Below are 20,426 nucleotides of genomic sequence, written 5' to 3'. Positions count from 1 at the left end.
GGGGGGGGGGCTGTTTGGTGCGGGCTGATCCCTACTGTAGTTTCCATTCATACAACAGCACCACCTCTGCGAGCGCCCCAGTTCCGCGCTCGGCTGCATGGATCCCTGTCACGGGCCCCCCCGCCGGCGCTTTTTGGTTCAGGACCGTTTGAGCCCACGGCCCTGGGGAGAGGCAGGCTGGTTAGCAGAGAGCTCAGAGCAGGGGGGCTGATGGGTGCCGGCGTTGCTGACGGTCACGCAGCGCAATGCGACGTCCGCCAGCTGCAGCCGGCAGCGAGGCCCCAGTTTGGCTTGGCTCCAGAGCCTGGCAGCTTCGGAGGGTCTCTGGCTCAGCTGCCACGTGCCAGGCAGGGCTCTGTGCTGAGGGGGTCACTGGGGACCCCTCCAGACTGCAGGGAGGGTGGGCCTGAGGCTGGGCTGACCCAGCTGCAGGCATTTAGAGCAACAGGTTGCATGCAGCGTGGCGGAGCTGCTGTTAATGCCTATCCCAGTGACTCCGGCTGCGTCTGGCGGCGGAGTGACTCGAAATCCGTTTAACGAGTGAGCTGAGCCAAGCCAGTTCTCTGTTGCCAGATGGCTATTTAGACAAAGCCACCCCTGCCGGGCATCCTTCCAGCAACTCTGCCTGTAAATAATCTCTCTTATGGCCCAGTGGAGAGGGCACTGGGCTGGAACTCAGGAGACCTTCCTGGCTGTGCCACGGGCCTGCCGGGTGACCTGGGGCAAGTCAGGTCCCTGCTCGGTGCCTCAATTTCCCCATCTGTGAAATGGGACTAATGCTACTGCCCGCCCTGGTTGGAGATCTGCGGATGAAAAGTGCTATCAGAGGAAGGGGCTTGTTGTTATAATTGCCACTCCACCGGTTAGGCGGCAGCATCAGGTCTGGGTTTGGAAAGCTGCACTGAGCCTTGACCCCTGTTGTCCTGAGCTGTGATGTCAGGAAGGCGCATCCCCATTCTCTTGGGGGAAACCGGCCAATGTGAATCTGATCAGTCACTTCCCTGCTGGTGGGGACTAGACTGGCTCCTATGGACACGGGTGTGCTGAGCTCCCAGGGAAGGGAGATACTAAATTAGGTGCCAAAGGGCAAGTCACAGCAAGCCCTGCTGCTCCACTTCCTGATTTAGCTGCCTGTTGCTCTCCTTCCCTGCCCCTGGGGAGTGCATTACGTTTAGCTTCTCTCCAAAGCAGCACACAGGGGACTAGGCTCAGAAAATCAAAGCTCCCCTGAGCCAATGGCTCATTGGGCTGATGCCAGTCTTGCAGCCAGTGGGACACAGGAGAGGTCACAGCCAACCGCCTTTGCCCACCTGCCCTAACCCAATGGATCAGGCACCCATTTTGCAGCCGGGTGAACTAGCGGTGGGGAGATCAAGCCAGACTCAAATCCGCAACCTGCAGGAGGGGAGCCAGGGGCTTTAACCACTCAGCCACTGCCCCTGGCTTGAGAAAAGAAGACTGAAGGGGGACTGATAACAGTCTGCACATTTGATAAGGGCTGGTATAAAGAGGATGGAGATCAGTTGTTGTCCATGTTCATGTTCAGGACAGGAAGTAATGGGGCTTAATCTGCAGCAAGGGAGATTTGGGTTAGATGTTAGGAAAAACTTTCTACCTACACTGGAATAGGATTCCAAGGCAGGGTGTGGGGGTTTTAAAGAACAGGTTGGACAAACCCCCTGTCAGGGCTGGTCTTGGTTTACTTGGTCCCGCTTCAGTGCAGGGGGCTGGACTAGACGACTTCTCGAGGTCCCTTCCAGCCCTACACTTCTGTGAAATTCCCTGCACTTCCTCAGCCTACATTCGTATCACAAACTGGGACTGAGGCTGATGTAATGGAACAGACGGAGAAAGTTTAGAAAAAGTTGCACACCCCAATGCATTCACCACGTGATGGGGCAGATAAAGGGCTGGGTAAAGTTCAGTGCCACACAGGCCTAGTTCACAGTCCAACAGGCCTAGGAAAGCCAGATAGCCTCTTCCTTGAAGTCTTCCCTCCTCTGCTACGGCATCAGCAGAACGTGGAGTATTTTCCACTAGGAGAATGAAAGTAAAACACGTTGCATGTCTACAGCACCTTCCGCCCTAAGGTGCTTTACAAAGGATCACTCCAGGATCACCTCGACCACTAATGCAAGGCAGCCACCTCTGAGGTGGAACACAGCAGCTGCTTAACAGCTCGCAGCAACACTATACAGCAGTTTAGGACAGCGAAGTCCAGAGCTTCATAGGTACTGCGGTATTGAAATCAATGGGAGCTAGGTGCCGAAGTACCTCTGCCGATCTGGGTCTAATTGGATAGTCTAGCTAGTGAAAATGACAGCAGTCAATAGAAATGGGAACCGCAGTTGTGGAGACGCCGCTTGTAAAAATGATGCAGGCTGCAGCACCTTCACTAGGCTGTAACTCTAAAGAGGAATCCAACCGGCGTCTAGCCACAGAGCCCTCGAATGAGCATGCAATCCTTGCCAGGGGCAGCGACCGCACTGCAGCGCTGGGAACTCCAGCGAACTTGGAGTGGAGATAAATTCAGTGCAAGCTAAAGAATGGTTAGTTCCCCAGTACTAAAGTGGTGCCCGTGCAGCTCCGAACACTCAGCCCAAATCAGCACGCGTTGATGCTGTTGTTTTCTTTGAACAATCCCCTCGCCCCACGGCTAAAACCACACCTAGTTCAGGAGATAAGACCCTTGCTTTTAGGGCCTGAAAGGATCTTCCCCTTTCCGTGGCCGCTTTCAATCCCGAGTCACTGGAAGGCTGCTTTGGGCAGCGATCCTATCATGCCGTCAAGCGCCAGTGGGGTGGGGGCTGTGTTTGGAGCAGAAACTGATCTGAAGGGCCGTAACTCGCAGTATTTGGGTTGGTTAACCAGTCGCTGTCTGGGTGGTAGAAGATCATTCACCGTTAGCGCTTGAGGCAGGAGTAATGGGACTTTGTATGTTGCGGTGCAGCGGCAGCTGAGTTACCGAGCTCGGGTTTTACAGGCGCTTTAAACTTTTCTTTTGTAAACCTCTCATGGACATGGCAAAAAAAACAAATCCCCAAAAGCACAGCTGCACTCTGAACACTATCATCAGTGCTTCATGGTGCTTCCATGAACAAAGAAGCAGTCCAGAGGCAGCATATGGCCCGGTGGCTACAGCACCCGACTGGGACTTGAGTTCTCATCCTAACTCTGCTGCTTAGGTGACCTTAGGCAAGTCCCGTCCCTGCTCTGTGCCTCGGTTTCCCCATCTGTAAAACAGGGATAACGATGCTGAGTGCCTTTGTCAAGCGCTTTGAGATCTACTGATGAAAAGCCCTAGGTTCGTATGATTCCAGAGAGAACAATAACATTTTTAAATCACCCCTCTTCGCAATGTTTTCTGCTGGCTTGTCTTCCTTTTTCTTTGGCCTCATTTTGCAAGAAATGTGCAACAGGCTGGGCCCTGTCGCTTGGCCACCACGTGCCTGCTGATTCCTGGAATATCAGACACCAAGAGGTTTGTCTATGCAGCATTTCATAACATCCCCAGACATAACGGAAAATACGTGCCCCAAACTGAGCCTGCTGCATTTTAACGTGCTGATGAAGCTGGAGGGGCTGGGTGATCTTTGGGAACGGGTGTGGAGGTTCTTTTATTATGTTTAAGAGGTTTTCTCTGGAACGTTTCACCAGAAGAACACATGTGCTTGCTTAGCAAGGGCTGGGGGTAGCCCTGATCTGTGGGCGATCACCCTGGTGGTAGCCTCGGAGGAGAAAGCAAAGCACAGGAACAGACCTGCTCAGGCAGTCTGGCTTGCTGGGGCACTCACGGTGGAGGTAGGGAACTGTGCAGCCTGGAAAAAAAAACCTGGTTGGGAGGAAGAGAGAGATGTGGGTCTCCGCCCAAGAGCGGTGACGGCTGGGAGCCCAGAAGTGGGTGCCCTTGCTAGACTACGGAGGGGGAATATGGGCGCAGTTGCCCTGAAATGTGACAAAGGCCATGAACCTAACCTAGAAAACAGTCAGGGAAGAGCTGCCCCCCCACACACACTTTTTAGCTTATGCAAGTGTGATGAAGTGGGAATTTTCTGTAATATTTTTATGATGCCAGTGTGTGCCTCAGTTTCCCCTATATGCTGCATTGTTACCCGGTGGGCAGAAAGGGACAGTTTACTTTTGGGGGCAGGCTAAGAGACGAAGGTAAGAGCATCGCCTGGCTGTCTGAGCTTGTATGGGTCATTAAAAAAGGATTGGCTGAGGCGGACCCCATCTCAAAAGACAGCGGCAAATCCAAGCCCCAGGGCATTGACACCTAGCAGCCGACGCCCCAGAGGGAGATAGATTTCCCCACCTCTCCGCAACATCCCCCAGCTCGAGACCAAAGGATGGGCAGGTGTTAGGTGGGGGGACAAGCATTGGCTGCTGGAAGGAGTGGGGGCTCTCATCTGGACTAGACGGAGGGACAGCCACAGCCCAACTAGGGGGAAGAGAGACACCCCCCTTAGGGGTCTGGCACACTAACAGGGGTTCCTCTAAGTGACTGTCCCAAAACTGGGGGTACAGCATAGATCCATGCCAGCAAGGTGTCTGCCGGCCCAGAACCTGGGTCTCTAAGGTGACAAACCCCCATTTTCGCCCCTGCACGCTGCCTTTCAGTGGCTAGCCTACCTCGAACATAGAGCAAGAAATAGCCCCCAGGAACCCCCATCACTCTTCTTCCGCTGCCTCATAACTAGCTGTGGGATAGAGTCGGTCACGTCCTCTCCACTCTAATGCAAAAACCTTACCCAAGCTCTCGGTGGGGTTAGAGCTGGAGAACGTCTCAGCAGATAGAATGTGACAGCCAGCTGTGTCGACGCTGACAGACGAGGGTCACAGTTAAGCGTTTGTATCAGAGTACAAGTCTGATGCCAGTGGGGTACATGGTATCAGTTGGGGATGGAAGCGAAAGCCTTAGGAAGCATGGGATGGGCAAGGGGAAAGTCTTGGGTGGCTGGGGTGTGCCCTGCCATTAAACATGGTTTTTCTTTGATCATTTGAGTGACAGACCTGCCTGCTTCCCCCTGCATCCAAGGGGGGTTTGCTCAGGCCAGTTTAAATCCAGATTGCACATTTAGCACAGATGGAGCTGCCTGGCAATGTGTAGTGGTGAGAATAAAAAACCCGACAAAGCTGCTTCAAAGGCCAAGCAGGAAAGGTTTGGAGTTGCTGCCACAGAGAAGCAAAAAAACCCACCAACTCTTAGCATGTGGCTCCCTCTGCCTTTGAACCATGGAAACAATGTGGAGAGCATTGAAGCCACCCCTGGCTTGGAGAAGCCAGCCCCCAGCAAGGGTGGGGTTGCTCAGGTCACGGAGAGCTCAGGCTGGGCACAACTGAAAGAGTATCTCCATATTAGCTAGGGAAGCCGAGCCTCAGAGGTGCAAAATGGTTCCCCTGAAGTCACAACATAGGACAGAAGCCTGAATACAACCCGAGTACCAGTAACTTGTGTGTGTGTGGGGGGGTCCAGTCCACTCAGTCACCTGCCCCTAGGTGAGGGGGCAACAGCATCTGAGTCAAGTTGGGGGGGGTTCTGCCAGAGCATGAGAACAGTTTAGGGAGTCTCGGTGTTTGAGGATGGGAAAGACAACCTGCTCCTTACAACTTTCTACAGGCCAGAGCCTGCAGACTCCAGCTGCACCCACTGTCCTAAGGAGGGGTGATCCCTGCCATGCTAGAGGAGGAGATGACGGCTGTATCTGGCCATGAACCGGGGCTGTGAAGAAGGTCTGTCACATCACCTCTGGTTCCAGCTTGCATTAGGGGGCTACTGCAGAAAGCCACAGCACAGGAGAAGAAAGATAGCTGGGGGTATCGAAGCAGCAACACACAAGTATTACAGAGTAACTAGAGGAGGTGAAAGATGGAGGTGAACGGGTGACTCCAGTCTAGATAATGCCTCACAGCCTTTACAGGGGAAATGTCTTTGGAGACAGCAACTCCGCAGATACTTCTATCCAACCTGCCCCCAGAACAGTAAATTAAAAACCCTACTCTGAGTTTGACCCCAAAAAGGAAGAGCCATAGCCTCCGTGAAGATCACTGCGCCATTGCTAGCAGTTTTACACAGTAGGCATTCCGATCCTCCACAGGCTTGTGCTACCTAATCCCACGAGGCGAGTTCAAGACAGAAGTTTAGTGCTGGCCAGAGACTACAGTAAGGGACTTCTAGCAAACCTTAGGAGAGGGCTTGAAAGCCAGGATGGAATTTGGGGGGCTGAAGGTGGCCACATTCTGGTACCTCTGCCCAAGGAGAGAGAGAGAAGGGCACAGAGTTACTTGAACATCAGCATTGGCTATAGATGTCCTGAATGCAGCATTAAGGTGAGACCTGGGCCAGATGCAGTGTTAAGGAGGCCACTACACACTCAACAGAAAGTGACACGTTTCTGGCCTTTAGGAGAAAGAGTGAGGCTATGGAGGCAGATAAGAGCAGTTTAGGTACTGGCAGGAGGGCACAACTGCTCTTTGTGGCCGTTGTGTAGTTTGGAGGTTTGTAATGGGATTGCTCAAGAGGCCTGCAGTTCTTTGGACAAGGACCATCTAGCCTAGCACCACGGGGTCTTGGGCTCTGGCTCCTTGGCTCTGCCCAGCATTCCTAAGCTCCCACTAGAAGGCAAAATTACCAATAGGATTTGAGTGAAGAGCGCTATTTCCTTGGGAACGGCTTAGACTCCTCTCCTGGTGGGTAGGAGGAGTCCAGCATCACCAACCCTTGTCCATGGGTTGGACTCCGAAAAGGTAGGAGTTGGGTTTAAGGCAGGAGATTTTAAACCCATTGTAGGGATGGTGTGTGGGGCAGGGATGGTGGTGGTCACCTCCTCTCTAGTGAATGATGGTGAGAAGAGGAGAGGGAAGGTACTTACAGAGACACCAGAGCACCAGGTGAATGCCAATACATTTTATTGTGAAAAAAAACCAACAGTTATTCTACAAGATACAAACCGTTAGTGGCACTTACAGGAGGGAAAGTTAGCCTGAGATTTCTTTCTATTGATTTTCAGTTACAATCAAGCCCCTTGGAAGATCAGTTCTGGGATGGTGCAGCACCAATTACCCCTTCTTTGCAATGGCAGAGTCATTCCTGCTTTATTGGCTACAACTGTCATTTCACAGGCAGTCAGGGTTCAAATGGCTTTACAGCGCTTTAGAACAGGGGGAAATAATTAAAAAAATCTAATGATCCCTTTTGATTGCATTTAAGGATACAGCTGCCCAGGGAATGGGCCCTAAGAGGGTCAGGTTCTGCAACAAACCCTACAGCTAATCCAGGCTTTGCACTCCCCCACGTTTGCAGAGCTCAGGGGCTGTTATGTAGTCAAGAGCCTGAACAACTGAAATCTTATGGGTCCATTAGCTGCTGGAGTTCAGTGCTATTGCCATGAAGGTTGGTGTCCTCTCCCTGCCCTGCTCTGAGCAAGCCCCTAGTTAAGGGCACTTTACAGCCTCCAGATAGAGTTCCCATTGAGACACCCTGGCTTTGCTTTGAGGCGATGCTTCTGCCATGGGCTGGAGTTCACCTGTGGAAGGAGCCACCCAGAGGAGCTAGAGAAGGCACAAAAGATTGGCAAGGAAGAGAGCAGAGTCTCAGAAGTGAGGCCAACAGGGAGTTCCATGCACAGCCAGCTTATCTACATTAACACCCTGCCACCCCTCCCCAGATGCAGGTGACACACAAGCCCCCATGTCCACACAAGTGAATTGCATACAAGTTCTTTCCCTCACAAGAAGCCAACTGCAGGTATACAGAGCCGTCTAAGGAGCAGTCTAAGGGTCCTCCTTTGGCACAGAGGCTTGCTGAGCTGTGCTGTCCATCTTCTCATCTTCTCCTTGCTGGGCGGTGCAGCCAGCAGCTTCCTCCTCCCCATCCTTTCCAGCCGCTGGAATTTCTGGTAGCTCTACCAGCCTGGGAGCAAAAGGTCCCACAAGCCAAGGCAGGGGAGCATTCTGCACCACGTAGTCCAGCAGCTCGTCCATAGACTCCCGGGCCTTGGCCACCCTCTCCCGGCTCTGGGTCAGGACAGCGCTGGACAGATCTTGGAAGGAATGGGCAGCGGAGAAGGACGTGTGGAGCTCTTCGACGTTGTGACGGAGCTGCTGCACCTTGTCCTGGATGCTGGTGGGGAGGCCTTGGACATTGGGCATCAGGTTCAGGCAGGTGGTTTGCAGCTGTTGCGTGATGCCACGGAACATGACCAGAGTCCGAGATTCCACCTGCCAGGGAAGCAAGTACACCCATTAAGGGAAGCTGCTTCCCAGGATGTGTGACACTCACCCCGCCTAAGAGGTCACTTTGCAGTAGCCTAGGACACCTCCCCCACCACCCTCCATGGCAAGATACCTCTGGCTGTGCAGTGTCGGAGTCCTCTTTCCCCTCCGATTGCCTCCTGCTCCACTCCAGCCACATCTGGTGTAGTTTCTCCTGGCCGTCATGGAGCTTCTGGTCCACACCCTGCTTGACATGTTCAATCTGGCAAGGGACAGAGGGAACAGAGAACCAGAAGTCAAGATACTTGTGGTCAGCAGCAAGGGAGGAGTCCCCCGGCCAGATCCTCAGCTGGAAGAGGTCACTAGCTTGCCGGAAGTCAGCAGCACTGTGCTGACCGACACCAGCCGAGGATAGTCCTCGGTCACCTGTGCATGGGCCATGGATTGTGAATCAAGATGTCTGACCAGAGAGAAGTACGAACCCTTTAGGATTTGCCTTAAGCGCCAGAACAAAGTGACCTGGGAGGTGGCATGGGGAGCAGGGGGGAGATCTGCATTCCTACCAGTTCTATGGTTTGGTGGAGCTGGGACAGAGCCTCCTGGGTGCTCTGCCGGGCATGCCTCAGCTTGCCCAGGGAGTGCTGGTAGGCTCGGTGGCGGAGCTTGGTGGACAGGGACCCCAGGCGCACGAAGTAACTCTGCTGCTGCTTCTGCTGCTCCACGGACGCCATTTCGAAGCCTTCCACAGACGTGGCCAGTTTAGCTGGAGAGAACAAGAGAAGACGGGTCAAACAGCCTGCTGGGGAAAGTCCCGTCAGCAGAGCAGGAGATTTCTGCCCCGCGTCTGCTCTGCCTTCAGCAGCAAAGGGGGATACTCCTCCAGTCACTGACCGACTCAGGCCAGCATCCTCTCCAGCTCTGAGAGTTAAATGGGACTTGCAGGAGACCCACGGTCACCAGCCCTGGGTTTGACTGTTAGTGGGGTCCATGTGAGAGAGGAGTCTGAGGCCACCCTCCCACCCCACCCTTCTGGGTGGCTACAGTAAATGCTCTCCCTTTCACCTCTGCAGTGCTACCAAGCAGCAGACAGTGCAGAGCGGGACTGTGCCACAGGGAAGCTCTGGGCCAATACTGATCAGTTGGCTGCAGGGATCAGGAACCTCTGTGGTACTGACACCCGAAAGCAGCCAAGAAGGGTCTCCTCCACCTGTTAGGTAGGACAGAGATCATTGCCAGTAATGAATGGGTGAGCGGTGTTCACCCATGGTCCTCAGGCCCTGCAGATTAACCCATCTCTTCCCAAACAGCTGAGAATCAGCCTTTCCAGTTAAGAGGTTAAAGCTCAGGCCACACTCAAGACCTCCAGCAGAGGCAGACAGGACCCAATGTTCGGTTCTTTGGGTCATGCGACACCCCAGGTGAGTCACAGGGACTGGACCTGGGACCCCAGGATCTAAAGGCTGTGCCTCTACTGCCCAAAGCTGCAAGACCCAGAGGTCTGCTAGGCCAAAGGTTGTTGCAGGCTCAGGTCTATCCTGTTCTAGTGGCCGGGACACAGAAGCCACCCTAGGCATGGGTGACAGACGGTCAGAGTTGAAGCCGACGGTGCTGCTCTTGCAGACGGTTTACAAGCAACACCCCTACTCCCACCCTCTTTGCAAGTCACCTTGAAGAGGGGCAATTCAGCGGTGCCCGACTGTTCGCTGTGCAGGAGGGAGAGCGCCTGAGCAGAAGCTCCCATCCCTGCAGCAGGGCATTACCTGCTGGCCATACTAGCTTGTGGCCAAAACACAATGGAAGGAGAAGGGCTCCTTTCACAGCACCAGCATCCTTGACAATCCCTACCTCCTGCCAACCCCAGGCTCCCTGCGTTTCCCTGGGCGCACAAGCCTGGAGTTGCACAGTAAAGTCTCTTCAAATGACTCCTTGACAGCAGTTCTGCCACTCAGGTCCAAGCTGGGCCTAACTCTGGCACCAGTTGGGCACAGTTAGTGCCAACGGGCACAACACTCAATAGCTTTTTAGCTATCTGACCGGGCATGGCACTAAAAGCTGCATTTGCTACTGCCCTCGGATCGGCTTTCCACCGGAGTTTAGATGCCTGCTATGAAGACGTCACAGCCTTCCAGTGCAGTTCCACTTGGAGAAGCAACCCCCATCTTACTCAGCACGTGGATCTGGAGACAAGTGTTCCCCATTCCACTGGTTCATGCTTCAAAGCCCATCCAGCCCTGTGGCAAGGAACTAGATTCTCTCCCAAGCCAGGCATCAGAATCGTTAAGTCCCAACGCAGACAGTCTGAGTGACGCATGAACCAGAACGATCCCCGCTGGAGTTCTGATCCCAGGTGGAGGCTGCAGGGCCGGCAGTTCGGATAAAGGGAGGCATTGCTTGTGAGCAGAGAGATTTGATCTGGAGTCACTGAGCAAGGTCTAGAACTGCACTTGCTTTGGGCAGCAGACCCAGGAAGTCTCGCCTGGCTCTAGCCAGGCCCCAAACCAATACAGTTCCAAAAGGCATAATGTCAGGGCTCCAGTTTTCTACCCATCCCTGGCTGGCTTGGTGGGGGTGCTACCAATAGGATGTTATGCTGAGCGCCTGCAGATTGTCAGGGGACAGGGAAAGGAGTTGAGGGCTCAGCAACCCTGGAAGGAGTGTAGTAGATTCTCAGGTATGAGAGCACAGTAGTTTGATCACAAGAGCCATGACAAACCCTCCCCCAGGCCTATGTTCATCATTCCATGCCAGGGGCAGAGAGTCTGACCTTTGCTTTGGTTACAGCGAGGATAATGGCCTTGTTCCCACCAAGTCATGCTGGGCTAGTGGCCTGCACAAGAGGCAGGCCCATTTACTAGCTCTCTCCCCCAGTAAGAGTGGCTGTGTTGGAGGGGAGGCTGCCAAAATGGGCCCCACCTAGACCAGCACAAGGCCAACAGCCACCTTTGCTTAGGGCACCCTATTGGCATCTCACTGCTGCAGCCACAGAGCCAGCTAAGAATTAAGGCCACCTACTCCTAGCGGAGGGACTCATGTGGCAATCCTAGGAGTACAGAGTCAGCTGGGGTTGTGATTTTCTGATAGTTAGAGCTGGTAAGTTACTGATTTTTGCTGGGTTCATGGCAGTTCTGAACAACTGAAGTGTCTGTTGAGTCACCAAAAATTTCAGATTTGGTTTGGCCTAAAGAAAATTTGAGTGGTGATTTGAACTTGGGATTCCCATGTACCAAATGAGTGCTACCCCTTAGCCTGGTAGGCAGGGGACCACAAATACATCCTCCAGCTATTTTGTGACTGGCAAAAATTACTCAGGTTACATTCACAGCTAGTTTGGGGTTGACCCAAACTGCATTTTTGGTCAAGCCATTAGGCTGAAAAAGTTTTCAGCCAGCTGTATTCAGCGTGCACTGACCTAGTTCTTGATCCGTCATGGGGAGGTAGTGATCCACCAGCTCTTCCGATTTCCCCAGCATGGCATCCACGCCAGTCACCACCATCTGGCCCATTCTGGACCCCATGACTGTGTTCACGCTGCTGGTCACCACTGATTTGGTCATCTCCATGCTACCCTGGACAGCTCCTTTGGCCATGTCCACCACCCCGGTCACGGCATCCTTCGCTCCATTGACCGTGTTGGAGACGGCATCTCTAGCACCGGTCACGGTGGAAGACACCAGCTCCTTGGTGTCAGCCACAACCTAGGATTGAGGGAAGCATTCAGTGGCAAAGGTTAGTATTAAGCCAGCAGAGAAGAGGCGGCACTGGTTAATCCTAGGACTACTTTGCCTTCCCCTTATAAATAGGCACCATTCACCCAGATAAGAGCCTGGAGCCTACAGCAGTATCAGTCACTAGGTTTTCATCTCCACCTCTCTCTGGGATGAGTTTTGCCGGTTATTGGCTAGCTCAGCTACCCAGCCAACTGGCCTGCCCAAAGAAGCTGTTAGATCCAGGGAGGAGAAGTCAAGTCTTTTCCTGGCCCCCCACCCCTTATTCCCCAGCTGCTGTCCAGGGAGTGTAGACCCCTTGTTTCACATCCCTAGTTCTCCAAGCAGAGGTGCTCACCTTTTCAGTTGGCTGTTGAAGAATTGGCAGCTTCTCCTCCAGTTTATCCAGCCCCTTGCACGCGTACTCATTCACTGTTGCAACTAGACAGAGAGAGAGTTGGGTTGCCTTATCCCCTCAGTTGCCTGGAGCGGCAGAGTAGGTTGGTAACCGAGTCAGGTTTCAAGGGGCACCGCCAAGCAGTGCCAGGTTTGAGGAGGGGAGGGAGGGGAGGCTGCAGGGCTGCCAAGGAGAACATTGGCTAGTCCAAGTTTGGGAAGGATTCTAGAGCATGAAACAGGCCTCGAGATCAGAGCTAGCTCTGCAGAGGGGTGACGTCTTGCCAGCTGCACTCGAGGCAGCCATGAGGAGTGTATTAGGACACTCCATTTCTCAGGTTCTCTGAAGCCTGACAGTTACCCCAGAGGCCAAGAGATGTGATCAGCCTCTGGTAGAAAGCCAACACACACTGCCATGGCCTTCGCTCACCAGTATTCCTTAGTCCTCTCCAAGGAGAACTCAGCATGTGGGACTAGGGACATCACCGTCTTCACACAGAGATGGCCCCAGCCACAGCTGACCTATTGTGGTCAGGGAGTCCCCCAGCAGCTCCTAAGAGCTACTGGTATGGATTGGACACGGGTGCGTTGCATGGATCATTAGCAGCTGCTGTTGTAGCTGGTACATGAGGGACTAGCCTACAGCTGACCTGATCAGCACCATGAGCCCATCTCTGGTACGGTATCACCAAGTGACAATTGCTGCCTTGGAACATAGGAATGGCCAGACTGGGTCAGACCAAAGGTCCATCTAGCTGAGTATCCTGTCTTCTGACAGTGGCCAATGCCAGGTGCCCCAGAGGGAATGAACAGAACAGGTAATCAAGTGATGCATCTCCTGCTGCCCATTCCCAGCTTCTGGCAAACAGAGGCTAGGGACACCATCCCTGCCCATCCTGGCTAATCGCCATTGATGGACCTATCCTCCATGAACTGGGCTGGTTCTTTTTTTAAACCCTGTTATAGTCCTACCCTTCACAACATCCTCCGGCAAAGAGTTCCACAGGTTGACTGTGTGTTGTGTGAAGAAATACTTCCTTTTGTTTGTTTTAAACATGCCACCTATTAAATTTCATTTGGTGACCCCTAGTTCTTGTGTTATGAGGAGTAACCAACACTTCCTTATCTACTTTCTCCACACCAGTCATGATTTTATAGACCTCTATCATATCCCCCCGTAGTCATCTTGTTCCCAAGCTGAGAAGTCCCAGTCTTCTTAATCTCTTCTCATATTTAACTGAGGAGTTTGTTGTTGGCTACAGAAGCTGCCCAGCCTCTTGAGTTGGCCAGAGTCCCAGCACGCTAGCTTAGTTATATTGGATACAGTTTGAATGCAGGAACCCAGCCAGGTGGAACGTTTCACAGCAACTCTGACAGAGCAGCATTTAAGCGATAGCCAGTAAGTCCAGCCCTCTCCTCTGTAGCCAGAAGAGCAACACAGGAGAAGAGGGACACCCCTACCCCCAGCAAGCGAGTGTGGGTTACCAACAGCCCCCTTTCAGTTATCTAGAGTTCCCCTGAAGGAAGTCAAGCCTTCCCCAGCTACTAAGCCATACAATGCCCCAGGGAGTTAGGCAAGAGTGGAACGACATGCTTCAGTACACAGCATGTCAGGCCACGCTTGGAACAAACCCAGGAGTCCTGTTCCATCTCCCTACGCTCCCCTGGCTGAGCCAATCTCCCTGCCCTGGAGGAACAAAGCCTTCTTTGGCCTGGTCTCCCAAGGTGAAACCAATTCCCTTCCCCACCACCGCTCCGAGCCAGCATCAATACCAGCTGTCTTTGCAAGATCTGGGCTAGAGGCCACATGTGCAGGCTGCGAGAGCTACTTAAGGTCAGAGGGAGATTTTAACACCGCTATGAACATGGTGCAGGGGGAGGGTATGTGCTCTGGCTTCGGGATGCTTTTACTCCCTCCAGCGCCTCGGATCTTTGCAAGGGCATCCGATAAGGAACCCTGCACCTGGCCAGCTCAGCTTGGCTGCAGGAGCCACTGAAAAGCTTGACTAGTTTCTGGTTGCCACGCTGGCCAATTGGTTCTGGGCCACCTCTGCCCCACACATCTGTAATTAGTAAAGGAGGCCACAACAAGGCCATTTTAAATTCAGGTTGCCCTTGACAAAGGGCACCAGCTGTATGCCAGGGTATTTGACTCAACAGCAGCACCATCCGTGTGTTGCACTGTTAGACAGGCGGCTACAGCCTAGTGACTTGTAATGAAGTGCTTCAGACTGTAGCTTCTCTAGGGTCAAGCTAGCACAGCCGTCACATGGGTCACGCCATACATGATGCCTGGAAGTCTGCAGCAGAACATACAAGGCTTCTTTGTAAAGGTGCATCCTTGCTACAGAGGCAGAGATAGGCTGGGCACCTCACCTGCTTGGTAGGACTGCAATAGACCTTCTGAGAGGAGTTCAGGGTAGATAAGAACCTTCTAAAACAGCTGTGAAAGTCTCAGCTGAAAGGTTATGCTTCCCAACACTCCCTCAGCTACCAGACCCATGAACCAGCATGGCTCTCCCACCCAGTTGCAGTTCACTAGCTACTCCAGCTTCCCTGGGTCCCCCAGTCTGTCCCACTACCACGCTGCCATCTCATGGCTCACTCACTCTGTGGCTCCAGTTTGGTCAGGATGGGCTGGGCGCCACCCACAGCCGCGGCGGTGATGGTCTTCACGCCTTTCTCCGCCACGTCGCAGACGGATTTGATGTACGGGTGATTCTCTTTGGTGGAGGCGTAGGCCGTGGAGACCATGTCATAGGTGGAGCTGACCAAGGGCAGGTTGGCCACCCTGCTCACGACATTCTAATAGAGGACAAAAGAAAAACAAAAACACACATGTCATCAGTAACAACCAGTTGGAGGGGGGTGGTTCCATGTCTTCCCTGATGCTGAATTCTTATTACTAAGGGTGGCTAGACCTCCTAGCAGCACCGTGAGCTGGAGTAGCCCTGTAGGCACTCCTATGCTCTAGGCACCAGTGACATCTTCAGCCCTAGAGCACGGCCTGATTTTCCAAGCCTGCCAAGCTCCTGTACCTCCCATTGACTTCAGAAGGTGCTGAGGACATTTGAAGATCACAGACCTCCTGAGTGAAGACCTAGAGTAAAGCAGCTGAGGTTAGGTTTCGCTTGGAGGTCTTGACCGAAGAGACTAGGCGCAGGACACATCCATACGCGGACTTCAAATTAACCCAGATTATATTAGCGAGTAGAGTAGCATCAGATCTGATCTTGCCACCACAGCAAGCTTCTCTAGGCTGCTTGATAGCTAGGGGGACAGCCAGGTGCCTTCATTAGTAAGTTATGGTTCTCCCCCGTTGCATGGATACAATCTTGGACACACACACACACACACTTATATCACCATCCCCCAGCAACGGCACCAATACCATTGCTGGCCTGGTAGCACGAGGTGGGTTTGAGCATGCCAGGGAGTGCATTTTAATGCAGTGAAGTACCCTAAAATCTGGGCGTACCTACCTGTTGATGCTGCCCTGGCTCCTCATTCTGGGGGGAAGTCTGGTTTGCAGCATTTTCCTCCGAAGACATGATGAAATCAGACGTAACTGGAAGATAAAAACGCTGTTGCCACACAGAACTGGAACGGTGACATCCAAAAGAGAAAAATGCTTGTGAACCTGTGTCTTCTGCAGTCTCCGTGCATAACTTAATAGTGACTATGCTCAGAGGCATGGCCCAGCACTTAGCAGCTCCCCCCTCCCACCTGATGCAGTTGTTTTAGCCTGTCCTCCCGGCCAGATGCACAGCAATGTCTGTAGTTGTTGCCCAGGCTTTCCCAGAATGCACTATCCCACGATGCCTCAGAAGCTGAGCATTTGCAGGGGTTTCATTTGCACATTACACACAGCGCTAAGGAAACAGGAGACTGGCTAACTAGTCAGACCCAGCTCCACAGCTGAATATCCAAGTTAAACTCCAGCTACAACTGGGCAGCATGTCCTGGCTTTGATCACAAGCAGGGTTGGAACAAACATGGCTTGGGGGCAGCATGTCAAGTGACCCATGAGACAAGCTTGGTTAAAAAAAGCCTACAGGAGCAACAAGCACATACACGGATGGCTCATTTGGAGGAGATTCCCATCAGTGAGGGAGCAACCGAGTACAAAGGCTCCTGATTTGAGCATCAGGACTACGGAGGGGGGGAGATTCAGCAGCTGGGAGAGTTCTCTTTTTGAGATTTCAAGTTCTGGCTTTGGTTTCATTAGTTTGCACCAATGGTGCATCTGCAGCCCCTCTCTAGAACGCCCTCAGCTACTTCTGTGATGGGTTGCCAGACGAGACCCCCAGCAGGCAGCCCTGTTGCCAGGAGAAGGTGGTTCGGTTCCAACACTGCTCCCCTTATTGGCCCACTCAGGAGCCTGCTTGCTTAAGCAGGCAAGGGACAGCCGTTGAGCCACGGCCGAGCTAACGCCAGGCTACAGCTTAAATAAAGACAAGCTGAAAATACAAATTGAAGCAGGATTTGTCCTTGCTCCTCTGATGGCCTGAAGACATTCCCTAAGCCCAAGCAAATACCCCTTCCAGGCCTGAGGCACTTGCCCATCATTCAACCAAAGGTCGCAGCCATTTTCATTAGCGGTTCACGATAGCCACTCGGCAATGAAACATCACAATCCATTTCGCTTGCGTTACAAGCCGTTCCAACCTCTCGGAAGTGGTTAGGTGGTGACGAGGCTTTGACCTCCCCATTAAATTCAGTTTAGGACAGATCACTAGACCTCCATTTCTCCATGTCATTTAGTCCTGCATAGTACCTACATAGGGTTGGAAACATCTACCCAATCCAGGATATAAATAGGAAGAGGCGGTGCTTTGATGGATTGGTTGTCTCAGCCAAACCTGCCCCATTCAGATGTGCTGCCCCCTAGAGGCATCTAGAACTCACAGCTGTTTCTGAAATGCCCCCAGCAGTGGCTGGCTTCTGAAGTCCAACCCTGATCAATGCACCTTATGAAACTGATCCTATGGGCTTCATACTTTCTTCTTCCTATAAGTCACATGGCTACTTACTGTCTCAGTGACCCACTACTATCTGGCACAGAGCACAATACCACGGATACTCAGACTTGTTAACGGGACACTGTCCATTTAAAAGAGCCATTCATACATCCATTCACCTATTGTTACACTTGAATGTTACTCTATCTGGAAGTTTCTAGAACCCATCAGCTCTTTTGTGAGTCTAATCCAGCGGTTCGCAAACTTTTGTACTGGTGACCCCTTTCACACAGCAAACCTATGAGCGTGACCCCCCCCCCCTTATAAATTAAAAACTTTTTATATTGAAACACTATTATAAATGCTGGAGGCGAAGCAGGGTTTGGGGTGGAGGCTGACAGCTCACAACCCCCCACATAATAACCTTGCAACCCCCTGAGGGGTCATGACCCCCAGTTTGAGAACCCCCAATCTAGTCTGAATGGCACTGTTGGGGGAAACAAGCTAGTTTATTTTGTGACTTTGACAGTACTTTATGTCTAGTCAGTTTCACCGATTCTCCCTTCTGGTCTGTCAGTTTCCTCTTCTGTTTGGGTAGGGCCCTCCCCCAACAGGGCAGATAGAAACATTTAAGAGTAGGAAAGTGCAACACCATAAAAACTGGGGGGGGGGGGGAGAAGAGAAGAGGGGGCGCTCAGAAACAGGCACAGCCCCCTCAGCAACTTTAAAAAAGTTAACTAGATTTTGGTTTTCCATCTCTTTAAGAATCCCCAGCAGGCCCAGTCAGTTTAAGCCTAAAGTTAAGGCCCTTTTCAGCTGAGGGTTTGGGAGAGACGCAAAGCCTCACCAACTTATTTATTTTTTTAAATGATTCAGCAGAAAGTTGGTTTGGATCAGCTCCCTCCCTGGCCATGTTTGCAACCATGTGCTTATCCCAAGGAAGCAAAGTGAAACTGATCCAGGTCACACGGCCACTGAAGTCATGCCACAGAGGGGGAAAAAGAAAGCTAAATGTTCATCATGAAGTTTCAGTAACCGAGAAGGCGAAGCTGCTTTTAAGGGTCTGGTTTCTAGCCCATTCCTTTTAAGACAGAAGAAAAAAGTAGTTGAACTAAAGCATTTGCGACAGCAAGGGAACTACAGCGGACACGCACTTCAGCCTTCACCCCAACTACTTCCTCAGGCCTCACAAGGCTCACAGCCCAGCGGGCTGATGAGCAGATACAAGCAGAAGGGGGCTGGTTTGGGGCGACTCTGCAGGGCGGAGGGGGGTTGAAGGGAAAGACAGTGGGAGGCACAGGTGACTTGGTTTGAGACGGGACTTCTTAGAGTCTAGCAACACGGGGATGCAACAGACAAAAAACACCCCCATCTAACCAGGCCAGCAGCCAGCTCCATTTTACAGGGATTGCCTCGTACACCCCCAGCCTCCCCCCGAAACAGAGGCTGTTCCCAGGAGGGCAGCTGCAAGCAAGGAGGGTGGGCTGTGCACACGCCCTCCCCCCCACGGAGCGCCCCTCACTCCAGCCAGCCAGGGCATGCAGAGCCAGACCCCTGCGGAAAGCCGCCCCTGGAGAATGTGCTGGGACGGGGGACGGGACGGTAGAGCGACCCTCCCCATCTAGCTCAGACCCCGGGGAGCCCCAGCCCTGCCTTGGGGGCAGCACGGCCAGATCCGCCCCGCCCCAACGGGAGCCGCCTCGGCAAGTTTGCTGCCAAGCCCCCAACGGCCGCCCCCAGCTCGGGGACCCACGGGAGCCCCACTCACGCGGGGGTCCGCCAAGACTCCACCTCTGCTCCAGTCCCGTCCCTGCGCGTCCCCCTGGCCTGAGGTCTCAGCTGATATAAAAAGGGGGGGGCGGACTTGGTGGCTACATGGCAGGGAGCGGGAGCCAATCAGCGAAGGGGAGGTCTCCGCCCCGACCAATCAGGAAGGGTGGAACGCAGAGGAATGGAATGTTGCGGGCTCGTAGCGGGCGTGGAGTCGCACACGTGCGTTGCGATTGCGGGGCGCTTGCAGGCTGGGGCTGGGGGGGGGCGGTATGTGACTCACACTCCCTGGGCTGCCTGGCGCACGGGGGTTTCGCTGTTGGACGGGCTCGGGGTGCGGGGAGCAGCGCACCAGGGACGTTGAGGGGGTGTTGGAGGAGAAAAGTGTGTGGGGGGGGGGCAGCACCGGAAGAAAAGGCAGCATGGGGGGGGGCAGGAAGGAGGGACTCTACATAATGGGGTGGGGGGCCGAGTGAGTGAACCATGGAGTGACAGGTTCCCTTGTTTTTCTGATGCAGCTTTCCTAGCTGGAGGCTGGGATCATGCAGCTCATACCAGTGCAAATCAGAGGTAACCCCACTGGGGTCACCCTGCTGTAACAGGGAGCGGCGTTTGGCCCCGAGACCTCCCCACGCTCCAGTTCAGTTGCCTGCACTCCGATCAATGCTCGCTCTGGGCATGGCATGCGGGACCCATGACCGTTGCTGACTCTGGCCTACCTGGTCGAATGGGAGGTGGGCAGCAGTGGGGGCTGGTACAAAGGCGGTACAGGGGCAGAGTGTCGGTCACATACCAGGACAGCCGAGCACGGCCATGGTTGGGAACTGGTGCTATAGGGGGCCTTTAGGCAGCTCTACCTACATTCGTGGCCCAGTAAAACTAATGCACTGGCTGTGTAAAAATGATCAGAATTGCCATTTACAAGGGATTTGCCTGACTCCTCCAAGCTCCCAGGAAATCATATCAGGGAGACCAATGATGAATGACCATTGCCAATCCTTCCCTGAGACAGGGCTGCCTTTCTGCCCAAGCCACCCTGAGATGATGGGATGCGTGGGACAAGGAGAGAGCATCTAGCCACCCTGCTTCAGCTGGTCAGTCCCACAAAGCCACATGACTCGAGGGGCCTGCTCTGCAGAAGTAGCTCTCATTGACTTCGGCTGCAGATGGGAGGTCTCAGCGCCTTTGAAAATCAGACCCCTAGAAATCAGCATGAGCCTCTGAAAAGAAGGGAAGCTCAGAACAGGGGGGGCTAATGGAATAACGGGGATGAGATTAAAGAGCCGAAACCCCACCTTGCATTCAGAACTGCTCAGCCCAGCCCAACAGCCTGACTGATCCACAAGAACCTGAGCTATTTCACTGCAGCAGATCTCTTGTG

At 53.3% G+C, this 20,426-nt stretch overlaps 1 protein-coding gene across 1 annotated transcript in view; it reads right to left on the bottom strand.

Annotated features, from left to right (window-relative positions):
- The window catches only part of LOC112111715, a 28,300-nt gene extending 9,196 nt beyond the window's left edge, over positions 1-19,104 (bottom strand). The window contains exons 1-8 of the mRNA XM_029912284.1: positions 19,044-19,104; positions 15,797-15,882; positions 14,924-15,119; positions 12,277-12,359; positions 11,624-11,909; positions 8,778-8,977; positions 8,348-8,476; positions 7,776-8,220 (exon numbers count right to left, since the gene is read on the bottom strand). Of these exons, the coding sequence (XP_029768144.1) occupies positions 7,776-8,220; positions 8,348-8,476; positions 8,778-8,977; positions 11,624-11,909; positions 12,277-12,359; positions 14,924-15,119; positions 15,797-15,865 (1,408 nt within the window). The 5' untranslated portion in view covers positions 15,866-15,882; positions 19,044-19,104. The remainder of the gene's footprint in view (positions 1-7,775; positions 8,221-8,347; positions 8,477-8,777; positions 8,978-11,623; positions 11,910-12,276; positions 12,360-14,923; positions 15,120-15,796; positions 15,883-19,043) is intronic.
- Positions 19,105-20,426: the final 1,322 nt, after the last annotated feature.

Source organism: Terrapene carolina, unplaced genomic scaffold, assembly GCF_002925995.2.
Source record: "Terrapene carolina triunguis isolate 2854851 unplaced genomic scaffold, T_m_triunguis-2.0 Scaffold194, whole genome shotgun sequence".
NCBI lineage: Eukaryota > Metazoa > Chordata > Testudines > Emydidae > Terrapene > Terrapene triunguis.
The sequence above is the reverse complement of the archived record's forward strand: the minus strand, read 5'-3'. Positions and strand labels throughout refer to the sequence as shown.